This window comes from Podarcis vaucheri (assembly GCF_965113315.1).
Source record: "Podarcis vaucheri genome assembly, chromosome: 7".
Classification (NCBI taxonomy): domain Eukaryota; kingdom Metazoa; phylum Chordata; class Lepidosauria; order Squamata; family Lacertidae; genus Podarcis; species Podarcis vaucheri.
Window position 1 is genome coordinate 89,021,480 of NC_138765.1, and position 17,058 is coordinate 89,038,537.

The window sequence follows — 17,058 nt, forward strand, 5'->3', positions numbered from 1 at the left end:
CCCTCCCTGCCGGCCAGGGAGGAGGGAGGCTCCAACTGTGTTGCTTGGCTGCGTTGCTCACCCAATAAGGAGTCTAAGAACGACTGGGGGGTGTAGCTTGCATGCCTTGTGCCGATCAAATCAGCTGCGTTGCCTGGGGACTTGCCTTTGCTCAGCGCTTCCCAGCGGAGAGGTGACGGTGGTTTTCCTTGCTGCATCCCCTTTGCCGGGTTGCTGCGCTGTGGGAACCACCGCTTGAGGCTTTGTTTGGCTGCTGGCTGGGCTTTCTGCCTTTGGCTCGGAGGGGCTCAGAAGTCGAACATACCTGTGTTCTGAAAATCCCTTATTTTGGCTGCTGATCCCTTATTTTCGAGGCTGCTGGTCCCTTATTTTCAAATCTGTAAGTTGACAGCTATGGCTTCAGCCCATTTGCTTGAAGACCGGGAAGGGTTAACCACCAGTAGAGGGAGACCTGCACATCAACTAGGAACTCCCCCAGGGTCACCGCTCAGGGGCGTGCCTTAGGCCCTCACCTCCATAGGCTTCGGACAGGGCCACACCCCCCGGAATCCTTTACCGGACTACCCTTCAATATTCGGGGGAGGTGATGGCGCTTCCTCCCCCCCCTTCATCGACATAACAATACCCCTACCAATGCCTAACTGCCAATGCCGAGGAAGTTGTGATGATTTGCTACGAGGTAGGCGAAAAACCAAGTGGCTGGTGCCAATTGGCCAAGTGGAAAAAAATCCTACCAGGCCCCTTGACAGCGACCAACCAAGGTCCATAGCAAGGTCAAAAGGAAAACCTAAAGGGCGGGAGGGTGGGAACCTGATGAGCTGTGGCAGCAAAAGAGGGGGATCCCCAGCCGCGCCAGTGTGATATAGCGCAAGCCACGCCCCCCCGGGCCAGCTGGTTGACGCGGCCGGGTATTCCCTCAATCGCGCGGAGGCTGAGAGCCAGACCCCGCGCACGTGGAGAGGGCGTGAAGCCCGCAACCCCACCTCCTCTCAAGTTCGGAAGTGGTTTTCTTGGGAGGTTTCTCCAAATGCTTCATCAAATTCTGCTTTCCTGAAATACCCACCCACTGCCTTCCTCTCCTGAGATCTGGAGCAACAAGGAACAAGCCTCCCCTGTCTCTCATGTGGTGAAGGCCATTGATACAGATGAAGGCTCGGTTGCACCATTGGGAGAACTATGAAATGGGGGGGGGGGGTTTGCAAGTCTGAGAGGGGTGGGATCAGGTCCTTTTGTAAGGGAATGCGCAAGGATTGAATCCCTCTGGTAGCCATACAGTGACTTCCTTAAGTTCACCTGGTGAACTTAGTGGCATTGAAACTTGCCCCGCTTCCCAAAGCTTTTCTGTTTCCTCAAAAGGCCTTGGAGGTGAAGGTTCCTGTTCAGGAAAATGCAACATAGCTCCAGTTTCACGAGAGATGGAATCTTGTACTTAATCTACTCCATGCAAAAATTCTGCCTCGTTCTGTGCAGTTTTCGATTAAGGTCAGGAGACCTTTATTAGCCCAAGGGCCACATTCTTTCATGTTGAACCTTCTGGGGGCCGCGTGCTTGTTTAAAATGTGGGCAGAGCAAAGGATGTGACCCTTATGTTTGTACGGTAGGCTGCTCTTCATACTCGGCCCAGTATACCTGAAGGAGCGTCTCCACCCCCATCGTTAAGCCTGGATGCTGAGGTCCAGTGCCGAGGGCCTTCTGGTGGTTCCCTCCCTGCAAGAAGTGAGGCTACAGGGAACCAGGCAGAGGGGCTTCTCAGTAGTGGTGCCTGCCTTGTGGAACGCCCTCCCACCAGATGTCAAAGAGATAAACAGCTACCTGACTTTTAGAAGACATCTGAAGGGAGCACTGTTTAGGGAAGTTTTTAATGTCTGATGTTTTATTGTACAGTGGTACCTCTGGTTACGTACTTAATTCGTTCCAGAGGTCTGTTCTTAACCTGAAACTGTTCTTAACCTGAAGCACCACTTTAGCTAATGGGGCCTCCCGCTGCAGCTGCACCGCTGCTGCACAATTTCTGTTCTCATCCTGAAGCAAAGTTCTTAACCCGAGGTATTATTTCTGGGTTAGTGGAGTCTGTAACCTGAAACGTATGTAACCTGAGGTACCACTGTATATTTAATATTCTGTTGGAAGCTGCCCAGAGTGGCTGGGGAGACCCAACTAGATGGTTGGGGTATTAACAACAACAACAACAACAACAACAACAACAACAACAACAACAACAACAGTACAGTGGTACCTTGGGTTACATACGCTTCAGGTTACATATGCTTTAGGTTACAGCTCCGCTAACCCAGAAATAGTACCTTGGGTTAAGAACTTTGCTTCAGGATGAGAACAGAAATCGTGCTCTGGCAGCGCGGCAGCAGCAGGAGGCCCCATTAGCTAAAGTGGTGCTTCAGGTTAAGAATGGACCTCCGGAACGAATTAAGTACTTAACCTGAGGTACCACTGTATGTTTGTATGTAAATGAGAGTCATCATAGTGATCCGTAATTAAGAGTAAAAGTCGGCAAATGTGTCCTCTTTTTTTGTTCTTCAAAATATGGCAACCCATCCTTTCCTCAGGCTAACAGGCCCCCATTTGAGAAGGGCAGCTGCACAACAAAGAGGATGCAGAGAAGCAAACTACCCATCTGAATATCTGTAATTTACTCTCCAGACAAACCGCTTGAATGGCACGTTGCCGGTCCACAGAACAAAAGCTGGCACTTGGCTGAGGCCAGGCTGTAGCATTTAAAACAAAGGGAATTATGCAACCAGCCAAAACAAGAGGCGAGCATTGCTTCAACATGCTTCTTTCTGCTTCTCCTCCTACCAGGGGAGAGGGCTTGGGTAGGATTCTGCGTCTGAGATTCTGGAGGGAGAAAATCCATCTAGCATCCTTCCTCACTGTGGGCAATTGGAGGCCTTGGGGAACTCCCTGTCTCCCTCTCTCTCTCTTACATGCCTGTTTGTGATCCCCAGGGAAGAGACCCTGCCTGGCACAGAGGCGTACCTAGGCTCTTTTGCATCCTTGGCAAGGAGCTCCATTGGTGCCACGCACACCCCGTCTCTCCCAGAGCAGCGGAGGAGCAGCCCAGGGAGTGCAGGGGTGGGCAGGCTCCTAGCCACTCCGAGACAGAGTAGAGAAGTGTGATTTTCACTCCCCGTTCCATGCCTAACCAACCCTAGCTATTGCCCTTGAGATTGTTTCCTTCCTCCAGGAGAGCCAGTGATCTGAGAGTCTGTCATGGATCTGATGGGCGGTCAGACGTAGAGGCAGTGGCGTTGCAACAGGGGGGGCAGGGGGCGGTTCGCCCTGGGTGCCATGTCTGGGGAGGGGGTGACAAGAAGGCACCCCGTGGCAGCTTGTGGTGGCGTGAGCAGCCATTGCACCACTGTGGCCGCATGTAGAGGATTCTCCATTCGCGGCTGCAGCCGCAAGCAGAGGATCACTGCACTGGCAGCAAACCGCTATGTAATAATAATAATAATAATAATAATAATAATAATATCTTTATTGTCATTGCCCCCTTCGGGGACAACAAAATTACTTGACTGCTCCTTAAAAACACTAATTAAACAATACAGTATACTACAGCAAGGGAGATTAGATGACTTTCAAAGTCTGGGCTTCCCATTCAGGGCTGAGATCGCTCTGGAGAAGAAGCTGTTCTTAAGACGGCTCGTTCCTGTCTTCATCGTCCTGTATCTCCGTCCCGACGGCAAGAGCTCGAAGAGACAGTGACCAGGATGCGATGGATCTTTTACTATGTCCAGTGCCTTCCTATGGCACCTTGTGGCATAAATCTGCTCTAAGGTGGAGAGTGGGCAGCGCATGTGCAGCAACTCCACCCTCAGTCGCTGGGCAGGAGGGCAGAGGGTTGGGGTGGAGAGCCACCCACAGCAGAAGAGCCTGCCGCGGAGATCTGACCGATGGGCGGCCTCTTCCCTGGACTCAACTCTCGGGCCCTGGACTCTCAACCTGGCGCCCCTCAGAGCCCGGTGCCCGGGTGCCCCACACCTCTAGCGCCTATGGGTAATACGGCCCTGGCAGGAGTCACAGCTAAGGAATGAGTGCCAGCCACTTTTGGAGGCAGTTCAATCTCTGGTCGCACAGCAACACTGGAGGAGGAACGGGAGTGCGGAGGGAGTGGACCGTCCCTGGCACCACTATTCCGATAGGGTGCCATTGCGGCGCCCCCCGACACATGCTGTGCACCCCCCTATGCACCGGGTGCCATGCCCCCACAGGTGGCACGTCACACCCCCAGAATGCGGGCCACACCCCTGGGATGTGCGCCACCCCCGGGGGCGCCAGCCACGCCCCCGCCTGCTCTCCACCCCCGGTAGCAGAGCATGCAGCTTTGCCACTGCACAGCAGCAGAGAAAATCGCGAAGTCCACATCCATGCAACTCCATGCACCTCTGCCTGGCTCAGAGAAACCCCCGCAAAACCGAATCCAAGCACTGCTCCATAGCAATTGTTGTTCTACAATTCCGTTCACCATATAGATGGGTTTAGGAAGCATTTCTGTATCCTTCTGCTGTGCTGAAGAAGAATTCCATGAAACAGTGGGTATATCCGGAATCACTGGATGTCATAAAACAAAGTTTTATGGCTTGTTTTTCTCCAGATAAGAATCTGACTCATTGCTTCTTTCAGAGACTTGCACAGCCCACAAAGACTTTCAGAGACCTATAAGACTTATGTTTATTTGGTTCTATGTTTTCAAGAGAATCCATCAAGAGTGCATATTTTGTGACTTTCAGAGATTTAGAAGATTTCTGTTTATTTGGTTTTGCAGAGAGTGCATATTTCTTATATTTCATATTGTTCAATGTTCTGTATAGATTATATAAAGAGTTTATATTGACATCGCATTGTTGTACTTGGTCATCATGTTCCCTTTGAATATTACTGATATTTGTTTGCAACACAGGGGTTTAAATGTTTGGTTACTCAGAGAAACCCCTGGCAGAGTTTGCCAGTCCTCCTCTCCTTTCTTGTGTAGGTTGAAGTGGAAGATTCTAGAAGGCCAGTTAACTATCTGTTACGGCTAAAATCTGGGTGCGGGGTTACTCTGCCACCCAGCTCATCGGACTAAGTCCGTGGGTCCCTGCGGAAGAAAATGAGCTCAGCCGGACGCAGGAGCAAACTGCAGAAGATCCAAGTTTATTGCGCAACAGGTTCAAGGCGAGATTGAACAGCCAGAAAGGGGTGAAATGAACTTTTGAAATTTCCCTCCATATCCCAGAATACAGTGCAAAATACATCCCAGTTACATCATGAATACATTAAGGAGAGGTTGGGTTACACAGATTAACATATGGAGGAGGGAGGGGGTGAATATGCAGAGAGCCGGATGGAGGAGGGAGGGGGAATATGCAGAGCTGGAGATATGCACAGATAAGCACATCCTGAGAAGGCAATGGTCCATGTTTGCATAGTCTGTCACCTGGCATCGCCTGGAGGAAGGGTTTGGCAGAGTGATTTTGACTGGATTACTTGAGAGATTATGGAGGACAGGGGAGGGGTGATGGAGTCCTAGAGAAATTGAGCAAATATATTGTAGTGAAGAAGACATGCCCCCCCTTCCGTAACAGTCCCCCATTCGGAGATAGATTTGCATTAAAGTTCTGTAAGAACTTGCAAATCTTTTCTCCGCACCCTAAATCTCGGTGAATGGGATGTGTGGCTTTATGCAAACCTGAAAGGGACTTAGATATCATGCTGCTTTAAGGATATTTGCACAGAAATATAATGGTGTAACAGTACACATAGCTAGACATAGGATATCACGTAAATTAATATTTTGTTGCTCAGTTACTTGTGGTATTCTAGCACCTTGGAAGAAATATTTTCTCAATAGTGATCTATGCTTTACATTTAGGCAGGAAGGTCCACTAATGACTGAAAAATGCAGTTGGTGTTTTGTCCTTCGCCATTTTTGTGTATTTCTCAGGTGTCAAGCTAGCTCTTTTCTGGTCTCACACTGACATAGTGCTACAGCAACACATCTTGTCTGTTGAATCCCCTCGGGGCTTTCATTTAACCATGTTGCCTGGCATTCACCATAGCTGGCACAGGTTTGGGCATCTCGTGAGGGAGATTTCTTCGCCTTGGCCTTTAGCTATGGGATTCCATTATAGGCTGTGGTTTTGCACGCATGGGGGTTGCTCACTTGCACTTAAAGGACCAAAAGGCTAATTGCAGCCTGGATACACGTGCCCAATTCAAACTGAGTCCAATTTGAATTTATCTTGCCCCATGGTTCTCAACTCTTCAAACCAATCTGTTAAAAGAAAACCATTCTTAACAAGGGCAGTTGTCCAAATAAGTCAATTTAACTCTATAAGGGATCATTCCTGCTAAACCAAAGCATATGCACCTTCATGTACCTGGTGTTTTATGGATCCAGAAGCTTGTCCTTGGCAAAACGAGGTTTAACACATTTTAAAATGGATAGGGAAAGTTGGCAGGGTGCCAGGTGGAACAATTAAATGTGGTTATAAGTTGATCTAAACATTGGACTACACAATAGTGTGAGCTATTAGAAAGTATAAAATGCATGAGAATTCTCCATTGGTGTGTAAGCAATAAGACATTAAACATAAAAACAATTACACACAAAAATTGCCCCCCTTTGTGGAAATCACACTGTCAGACACATTTCAACATTCTTACATAATAACACATAATACAAAACAAACTAATTAAATATCAGTTACATATCTTGACACAATTGTGATCTTTTATGCATGTATCTTTTGAATCCTGGAGCACAGTCTTAAGGTTCAAAAGTGAGAAAATGTCCTTGCAATTCAACTCCTCCCCTTAGCCATGAGGGGTTGTTGCTGCTTTTCATCGTTGCACATCTGTAGAAGTGATATCCTGTAAGGGGCAGGGTTTTGGGGCTTAAAGACAGTTAGAAAAGGGAGGGGGCAAAAGGCGAAAAGGATGTCCTTCGGTTTCTGTTGGAAGTTGCAAATAATAAAATCTTAGTGGATTAAACATTTTATTCATTATCACATTTCCATATAATTACTGTTATTATCTGCTAAGTTTGTTTGCTTTCCTTCACTTAATTTTTGTTGTTGTTGTTCTTTTCATATTATAAAATAAAAAATTACTCCACATGTATAGAAAGAGAACTGTAAAAAATACAAAGGTTAAAAAATAAAAAGAAAGCAAAAAATTAGATTACCAGTTAGATGAAAATGGACTTGACACAAAGACATCAGATTCAGAAAATAACTATTATTAAATAGTACAAAGATATTATCAAAACCACACATATTACTACTGGACTGAAAAAAAAAATGGAAAAACAATGAGGAAAACTTAAAATTCACCATGTGCTATTCAATAAAAGAACTTCATGAGACTGACTTTCAACATGTGATGAACATGTCCCCCAAAGTAAAACACAAACACACAAAAATGAGCTATGAGGAACCAAAAATAAATAAATGCTAAGACACACAATTAATAAGTAACCTGAAGTAATCTGTTTTGGCATTCTAACATCCCAAATGAAAATAAAAGTGTTTCTTGATGTGACATCAGCTGTAATGTTAATAGCGGAATACTGGGAAATGAGTTAATACCAATAAAATGAATGGCAATTTAAAGTTGTGCAGGTACCTTGCACTAGCCAAAATGACAGAATTAGTAAGAAATGATCAGGCCAAAGGTAAACAAGTACCATTCCACAAACAATGTTTGGTTGTGCTTCGATTAACTTCATAGACATCATGGAGAAACTGATTAAATAAATGAAAACAGATTATTTGTAACTTAAAAAAATGTCAAAGGCACAAAGAGATAGAGGTCACTAATACAGCAGGGATTCAGACTTGTTTCACAGAACAGAAAGAAAGTTGCTGTGGGAGGAAAAGGGACAAACACTTTGTTATCGGGGTTCACATATCCTGTTAAAAGGGAAAATTATTTCATGTGAGAAGCCTGTCAGGAAATGCTGTTCCTAAAATTCCCATTGAGGGGGGGAATGCTTTGATATTTACCTGTGAAAAGAATTTTGCATGTTAAGATTTGGAACCTGGAAAGCTCTTGACTTTTGATGGGCTAGTTTTGTTTTGTTTTGTTTTTTTTTTTGTAGCCTTTTGTCTTAAGTAGCCCCTGGAGCAAAGACAGATTAAGGGTGATTTCCCTCAATGGTTCTGACTTTTCTTTTACATTTGGAAGAAACCTCCTCTCCCTCCTTACAGTCCCCCCCCCCCCGTCCTCTCTCTCTCTCTTCTTTAGCTGATCTAGCCTCTGTGCATGTGCAGAGTTCATGTCTCAGCAAACCTTTTGTACTATTGAAAATGTTGCATCCTTTGGCTAAATTAACATTTGAATAAGGGAAGGGAAGGGTATGGAGTAGATTTTGAAAACAGGGTTTGATTTTAAACAAAAAAGAGAAACTCAGCAATTTAAGTATTTACCAAAGCTAGCGATTTCGGCCCAAGCAAACGAGACTGCTTCCTTTATGTACAGGAAAGGGCTAATATCCCTCTGGCCATTCGCGGAACAATCAACCGCTCTCTTATTTATGAGTAAAAATGGCCAGAGAGTTAGAATTCATAGGAATTTTTTTTTTTTAAACATTCTCAGTCATTTCGGCCTTACCATTTGCAGACAAATGGATTGGTCAAGGCTAATTCTACTTGATTATCCATTTGTATGTGCTTAAACTTTGAGTAGACTTTTAAGTCTGATTTTTGTAAATAATAGACAAAATGATAAACACTGTAATCACTTAAATGCTTGATATCACCAGTTCTGCTTCAAACATCATGGCTTTCACCTCTCATCACACCTTTTAAAAAACAAAGAGCCAACCTGGGCTGAATTTCAACTCATCAGCCACAAATTGGGAAAGTTGAAAGGGACCTGGGGTCATCTAGTCCAACCCTAAAATACAGGGTTCATAGCAAGATTTGTACTACCAGAAACACACACATACCTATGGAAATTATCTTTAAAGGAAGATTGAAGTTAACATTTTTCCTAAGATAGGGAGAGGATCTTTTATAAAGCAAAGTTAATTCAATTGATATAACCACTCACAAATAATTACAACAGCCATAGATTTGACAATTTTGTTGAACTTGCAGAGCAATAGTAAGCCTAATCTATGCCCCCCCCCTGCAGTTTCCTTTAAAGGAAGCTTACTCAGGAGTAAATTTACCTGGCACAGAATAAGAAGGAGAAGGGGAAAAAAAAAACCCTGAAAGAGACAGAATGAAACAAGGGGGGGGGGCATTTTCTAAGAAAAGAGGCCAGGAAGTCTTATAGAGACTGATATCAGGAGCCTTACAATAACTCTTCTGTCCAACCAAATCAAAGTTAAAACTGGACTCAGATATTTTCTTAGAAGGAACACCATACTTTCATAGGCATATGCTTAATGAAATACATACACTGCATTTTAGCTTGAGAGCAGTTGGCTCAACTAGGCTTTTGCAGCAGAAACATTAGGTTATCAGCACCTTCCAAAATAAGACTGTAGACTCACAATCTCAAAAGTTGGGGCAAAGCAAGAGGTGGGGTAAACATTTGCACACTTCATTCTCATTTTCTCTTATTTAGGACTGCTAAGATCCAGCATGGCTTCCTTAGATTTAAATTTTGAAGCAAGCTTGCAGTTTAAACTATGCACACTTAAGAAAGGCAGTCTGCCAGAGACAGAAGGAACAGACAACACACATAACGGACAACATGTAAACATACATATTCTCATATATGTATTAACAGACAACACACATAACAGACAACATGTAAACATATATATTCTCATCCTTTAGTTGGTTATTGCAAGGAGATGGGCCACTACCTTTGGCTTCATTAAGTGAAATTAGTAGGAAGGTCCCACATGGTTTTATGAGCCTCCTTGCCTCTTCAAACACACCACCAGGTAATCAGACTGGTAGGGCTCACAACGCTTGGTTGACTGGGTACCCCTTTATAGATGCATGCGTTGCTGTTGTTGCTTTTTTTGCTTTTTTCTTTTTTTGGGGGGTGTCTGGGATAGAGAAGGGGAAAAAAGAGGGGTTGATTAGGATTGGTATGTCTAGGGGTTTGGTATGCTTAGTACAGGGACGTATAGTAAAGAGGAGAAGGGGCTTCTAGTTGCCTGGCAACTTCCTTAGTGGGTTTTAGAGAGCTCTAGCTATCCGGTTCCTTGCGTTCCATTTCCTATTTCCTTATTTCCTTATTTCCTATAACCTGGGGTCTCTTTCCACTCTGCCGGTCCTGCCCAATTCCTCATGGGCTATCCCTCCTGGCAACCTCCTACCTATCGTCACATCTCAGGAAAAGGGGCCCTACTGGACGCCCGCGCCATGCGGTGCCAGATCGGGTGGTCCCTGGATAGAATTTCGGGTCGAAAATCCCCCTTGCTTTCGGAAGCGAGCTTACAGTACACGTGGTATGTAGCTCGACCGGTGCGGCTGGGATTGATACAGAAAGCAAGACCACTTCCTGCCCCCTAGCAAGGACGCTCGGGAAGTTCGGAAAGAGAGCTCCAACCCCTTGCTTTCAACTGGGATGCCCGTTGCAGAGAGTCGGCTATCTTTCAAGTCGGGTCTCTCCGTCTTACTTTCGGGCTCCCAATTGGTGCGGCTGGCTGGAGATTTTAGGAAAAGGGATAGAGCTCAGAACCCCCCTTTCGGGTTGAGCAGTGGTCCACGGTCTCTCTCACTAACCGGACCAAGAGAAAGGCAAGAAGGAGCGATAGAGAGGAGGGCAGAGAATTCAGTTGCCAGGAGACTTCCACCCCCTTCCCACCAGTGCACTGGATTTTCCTTTTTCCTTATACTCACGCGTCTTCTATGATGATCCCGGGATCGATGAATAAGCCGGCTGGATCCCTCTTTTGCTCCCCGGCTGAACTCCTAGGGCTTTTGATTACCGCCCAGAAGATGGCTGGGGGTCCAAAAGGATCTTCCCAGGCAAAATGGCCTGGAGCCGGCTGAAGATTTCGGGGCCCCCAGTCAGCAGCTCGGGAGAACCACAAGCCCCGCGTTGGGCAGCCAACTGTTACGGCTGAAATCTGGGTGCGGGGTTACTCTGCCACCCAGCTCATCGGACTAAGTCCGTGGGTCCCTGCGGAAGAAAATGAGCTCAGCCGGACGCAGGAGCAAACTGCAGAAGATCCAAGTTTATTGCGCAACAGGTTCAAGGCGAGATTGAACAGCCAGAAAGGGGTGAAATGAACTTTTGAAATTTCCCTCCATATCCCAGAATACAGTGCAAAATACATCCCAGTTACATCATGAATACATTAAGGAGAGGTTGGGTTACACAGATTAACATATGGAGGAGGGAGGGGGTGAATATGCAGAGAGCCGGATGGAGGAGGGAGGGGGAATATGCAGAGCTGGAGATATGCGCAGATAAGCACATCCTGAGAAGACAATGGTCCATGTACACATAGTCTGTCACCTGGCATTGCCCAGAGGAAAGGTTTGGCAGAGTGATTTTGACAGGATTACTTGAGAGATTATGGAGGCCAGGGGAGGGGTGATGGAGTCCTAGAGAAATTGAGCAAATATATTGTAGTGAAGAAGACATGCCCCCCCCTTCCGTAACACTATCCCCCCTCCCTCTTGGAACAATGAAAGGGCCCTGAAGTTGGTCGCAATAAACTTCCCGCTTCAGAGACCAAGATGTGTTTGAATAATTACACGAGGAAGCAGAATTAAAACATTTATTTATACTCCATGCCGTCTACACCAGCGATATTTTAAACTTAATCATCTCAAGACAGATGGTGGAACATTTGGGCCTATTAAATTAATGGCATTCAATGTTCTCCATTTATTTTCTTCTCGGTTATTTTTGGACATTTGTCATATTTTTTCTTTTCTTTCTTGTGGGAAAGAAAGGAATAAAGGTAAACAATGGCTATGCCCAGAGCTGGAGTTCGCCACTACAAATGTCAGAGTGTCTTTCATGGAGCACGCAAAAAAATGTTACTAATTATGCATTTATTTAGGACTTTTCACAACATTGGGAGTGTCCATTGTACTGCCACAATGCTGACAACAGCCCCATAATGTAGGTCTGTCTAATCAATACTAAGAGATTGCCAAGGGTGATGGAAAGTCAGAGTCCAGCAACATCTGGGCAGCCACAGCTTCTCCTGCACAATGTCTTTACTATCTGCATGAAAAGATAACAACAACAACAACAACAATTTATACCCTGCTCATCTGGGCAGCTTCCAACAAAATATTAAAATACAGTAATGCATCAAACATTAAAAGCTCCCCTAAACAGGACTGCCTTCAGATGACTTTTTAAAGATATAAATTCAACAGGTGCTGTTATTCCCTGCAGGGCGATGCAGAGATGGGGAGAGCTGTGTGATAGGAATTTTATGGTCTTAGATATATGGTAATGTTCATAACTGCACATACATAGATCAACACAGGAAGACCAACCTGGAACCATTTTGATTCCTAAACTGACCAAATCCTTTCTCTGCAAGGTTAAACTGGAAAAGCCTCCCCATTGTCTCTTTCCTCACAAATCCTGTCTCAAGGATATGTCTGTTTGAATAAGGTGTGAGCCTGTGACCTGGCCCAGGAAATAAGTATTTTACCACTACAAAAGAATGGCCAGGCTCCCCAGGCAATCCAATCAAGTAACTTGCCAGACAGGAGATAAACTGTGACAGGAGAAAAACAACATTTAAATTTCTGTGATGTAGGTGGGATGTATCTGAGGGGTGGTCTTAGGTTACACCCCTTCTGTGATGTATGCATAATGTTTCTGGGGGGGGGTGTCTTGATCTAGAGGATGGGAATTTCAAAAGTCTTTATAAGGCCTTGCACAGCAATTTTGGGGGGTCCTCTTCCTCTCCTGCGGGTGAGGGGAGCGCCCCCTGTTGCAACAGATTAATAAAGATCAAGCTTACTAGCTGCTTTGCTTCTCAATATTCTCTGGTTGGCCTCTGTTATTTTCTCCTACCAGTAGGGAACCTATGTAAGGACTCTATATGGGCTCTTGGATACCCCATAAAGGAAAAGGGCATGTTTTTATTTACAACAGCTGCATCTGTGGAATTTCTGCCTGAAAAGTTGTTTGAGGACAGGGAACAGTAGATTGCAAGGGTGGAAAAAGAGCCTCCTGTTGATTTATTGAGTCCTTGAGACAGTTGCTGTGTTTCATGTGGAAAGAGAAAGCTGTCTGTTGTCTGGGTGTGTCCCCCCCCCCCTTTCCCAGATGAGCTGCGGAATCCATATTGCCCTTTTAAATTCTGGCAGTGGTTAACTTTAATTTTCAGTTTGGGTGTTTGCAGGGAAATTACAGGGAGGCCCAACACAACCGGGGCCCCTTCAAAGTCTTTGTGGTATCAAAATGCTTCCCCACTCCCTCCCTCCATCCTGTGTGTCTGTATTTAAGAGTGAAATGAGTCACAGTTAGTTAAACAGCTCTTTGAGGTGTTAAAGCTAAAACTTCTTTTCACACACACACCAAAGAGTTGCTTTTTCCACTCAATAAACATTTCTGGGGTGAAGCAGCCCAGAACGGAGTAAACTTTACTTCCACCTCTGCAATTCGTTTTGTCGCGGAGCAAAATACCCCATAATAAGCGTGGACCAAATAGAAATCTTCTCCCACATGTGGAAGGGCTTGCAAAAAGTAAAGAAATAGGAGAATTAGCCTGACAGCTTGAAAAGTTACGTAGAAATCCAGAAAGGAGAAATGTAACAAATGGTGAAAATATGCAGTGCTTTTTTTCTGTGCGGACACATACACCTAAACATGTTGTGAGTCTTTGTGCTTTTGTACATTTACTGTATTTATTTTCCTCGATTTGAACTATAATATGGTGATTTTCTTGAGTAAAAATGAGAGTACAGTGGTACCTCGGGTTACATATGCTTCAGGTTACAGACTCCTCTAACCCAGAAATAGTGCTTCAGGTTAAGAACTTTGCTTCAGGATGAGAACAGAAATCATGCTCTGGCGGCGCAGCAGCAGGAGGCCCCATTAGGTAAAGTGGTGCTTCAGGTTAAGAACAGTTTCAGGTTAAGTACGGACCTCCGGAATGAATTAAGTACTTAACCCGAGGTACCACTGTACCCCTAAACAATTTTTTTTTAGAAAAAAGCACTGAAAATACAGTGGTACCTCAGGTTAAGTACTTAACGACGCTCATCTCGCTTTCAGGCTGAGCGAGCCGGTGTTCATCCACAGACAGCTTTCTGGGTCATGTGGCCAGCATGACTAAACTGCTTCTGGCGCAATGGAACACCGTGATGGAAACCAGAGCGCAAGGAAACGCCATTTACCTTCCTGCCACAGCTGTACCTGCCACTACACATTCAAAAGACTACCTGAGCAGTGAATGGGGGTATAAAGAGCACCCCAGACTGAGAGTTCAGGGCCCAATCCTGAGACCTAGGGGTGGTAAACTGGGAGGGGAGGGAGGGTAGATGCCCTCCAGTAATGGGGATTAAATTATGGGGGTTTAATGAGGAGGGGGAAGACCATGTGTGCCACCTGGAGTTCCTCAGAGAAGAAGGTAGCATTTAAACATAGTAAATCAAGAAAACAAACAAATAAATCGCATGTTGTCCCAGAAGTCCTTTCTTTCTCCTACCCCAACTCACTTCTGTTATGAGAACTCTTGTGGGGAGAGTTCAGGCAATGAAGCGAAAGCTTCCCCTTTACCTGCACAATCCTTTTGATGCCAACATGACGCAGGTATACTCCCAATTTTATGTGTAGCTTAGCCTTGAGAGGGGAAGAAAAACAGGCAACAGAACCCAGGAGCTCCAGAGATGAATATGGTTGAAGTTCCCTGTTTCATATAATAAGCAGCCACTCGCTGGTTTCCAGCCTCCAGCGTATAATTCATCCTCCTGCTCTCTCTTCCTAACACGTTTTCTCCTCTTTGATTTCCAGGTAGAGCGTTCTCGTTTGGATGCTGCCACAGTGAGCGGAGGTTTGTTTCGCAAAGTTCCCAGCTGTTCCTTTATTCCTAGGAAGTCCCTGGATATGTCGCCATTCTTTGCCTGAAAGGAGAGTCCCTCCTGCCTCTTCTGTTTGAGGTGTGACGTCAAAACAACCCATCCCATCAGCCAAGGGGATCCAGTTGGCTTTCAAACGGCTTTCAGAACACATCACTCTCCCAAACATGATCCCTCCGTCGATGGAATCTCTGGGCCAGATTCTGAGGGGATGTGAAGGGGAGGCAAAGGCGCCAACAGAAAACGATGCTTTGAGAAAGCACCACCTTATCTCAGAGCAAGACTGATCTCTATAATAAGACAATACACCTTTCCAAGTCTAGGCCTGGGGGACCATTAGAATCGTGAGGTGTTTGGGGCACCCAATATGTCAAAATCCCGCATTTGAGACATTGACAATAGCACACCGTCTCCCTTCCGTTTTGGCCTTTGACATCCACCACAATTTATTCCGCCTGCTTGGGAATTCCTGGGCAAGCTCAGAGCTGGAGCCTTTCTGCCCATTGCAGATTTGTGCCCAGTCAAGGAACGTAATGAAACCGGTATGGCCAAGCTCCTGCTAAAGTTCCAGCGGTATTTTCGGCGGAAACCCATCCGCTTCTTCACGTTGATTGCCCTCTACCTGACGGCTGGGAGTTTGGTGTTCCTCCATGCTAGCTTCACCGGAGAGGTGAGAGTCACGGATAATGTACCCAGGGCCAATGACGGGCCCGGGAATGGGATGGAAGCCCAGTCTTTGGTGACGCTACAACTTGGCCGGGAGATTAAAGAGACACCGGAATCATTGACAGTGGCCCGGAGGTATGGCTCTTGGTTTAAGAGCCCTTCCAAGGATACAGCGGCGAGGAGCAAGATAGGGGACTACGGCGGGACTTGGAGTAGAGCTCTCAAGGGCAGGAACGTACGAGAGAAGGAAGAAGATAGAGGTAACATCTCCTTTGAGCGGTTACCATATTCTTCATTCTATAGGACGCTCCTTTTCCCCTCCAAAAATTAAGGGGAAATGTGTGTGCGGCCTATGGAGCGAATGCAGGCTCCTTGGCTTCAGCGATAGCAACGCGAAGCCTCCGAAGCACAGAGGGTGCGCTCCCCCCGCGCTCCAGAGGCTTCGCGTTGCTTTCGCTGAAGCCTGGAGAGTGAGAGGGGTCGGTGCACACCAACCCCTCTTGCTCTCCAGGCTTCAGGGATAGCAGCCTGAAGCCTTTGGAGCGCAGCGGGACCTCGCACTGTGCTCCAAAGTCTTTGGGTTCCTTTTGCTGAAGCTGGGAGAGCAAGACTGGGAATAGCAAGACTCCGAAGTCTTCGGGTTCCTTTTGCTGAAGCTGGGAAGGGGCTCCGCTTCTCCTGCCGCTTAGCTGAAGGGGTGCTGAGCAGAGAGGGGAAAATTTTTCCCCCTTGTTCTCCCCCTCTAAAACAAGGTGCGTCCTATGGTCGGGTGCGTCCTATAGAGTGAAAAATATGGCATATGGGAGGCAAATGAAAGCTTTTGGTTTGGAATGGAACGTAAAAGTTTTGCCGGGTTTTCTGAAATCCAGCCTCTTTTCCTTTCCTGTTTGTTTGTTTTGCAAATGTCTTCTCTCTACAGCTCACATCCTTATGAGGACTACGTCAAATATTCCCCTGGTTTGAATTTGGGCTCAAAAATAATGATTGCCAAACATTCAGAATCTGAAATTCAATTCTGTCTCTTGCTTTTGTTCCATTCTGAACTTTTGCTGCTGCTTCCTCCTTCTCCCTGGTTTGGTGATCCTGACCAATCAGGGATCACAGTGCAGCCAGTTCCAGCCAATCAGGGAGCCCAGCAAATAAATATATCAATGTTTTGTTGTTTCTTTCTTTATTTTACTTTCATAAGTAAGATGTTTCTTTCTTTAATTTACTTTCCTATTTTATTTCAATATGTTTATAAATGACCCATGTCGGTCCTTTCTGGCCAAAAAATAGGGGGAAGTGTGGATAATAAAATAAGAAGAAAAAGAATTGGAATAAAAATTTGAAAAGAAGAAGCAAGCAGTAACCTGGTTATGATTTCTGCTTGTTGTAGTTGACTGGGGGAGTGGCTGCTTACAAAACTGAATTAGGCCTCAGT

The 17,058-nt window shown here is 45.7% G+C and overlaps 1 protein-coding gene across 1 annotated transcript in view; it reads left to right on the forward strand.

Annotated features, from left to right (window-relative positions):
• Positions 1-17,058, forward strand: part of WSCD2 (WSC domain containing 2) — a 103,077-nt gene that overhangs the window by 21,996 nt on the left and 64,023 nt on the right. Inside the window, exon 2 of the mRNA XM_082230143.1 lies at positions 14,905-15,895. Within this exon, the coding sequence (XP_082086269.1) occupies positions 15,514-15,895 (382 nt within the window). The 5' untranslated portion in view covers positions 14,905-15,513. The remainder of the gene's footprint in view (positions 1-14,904; positions 15,896-17,058) is intronic.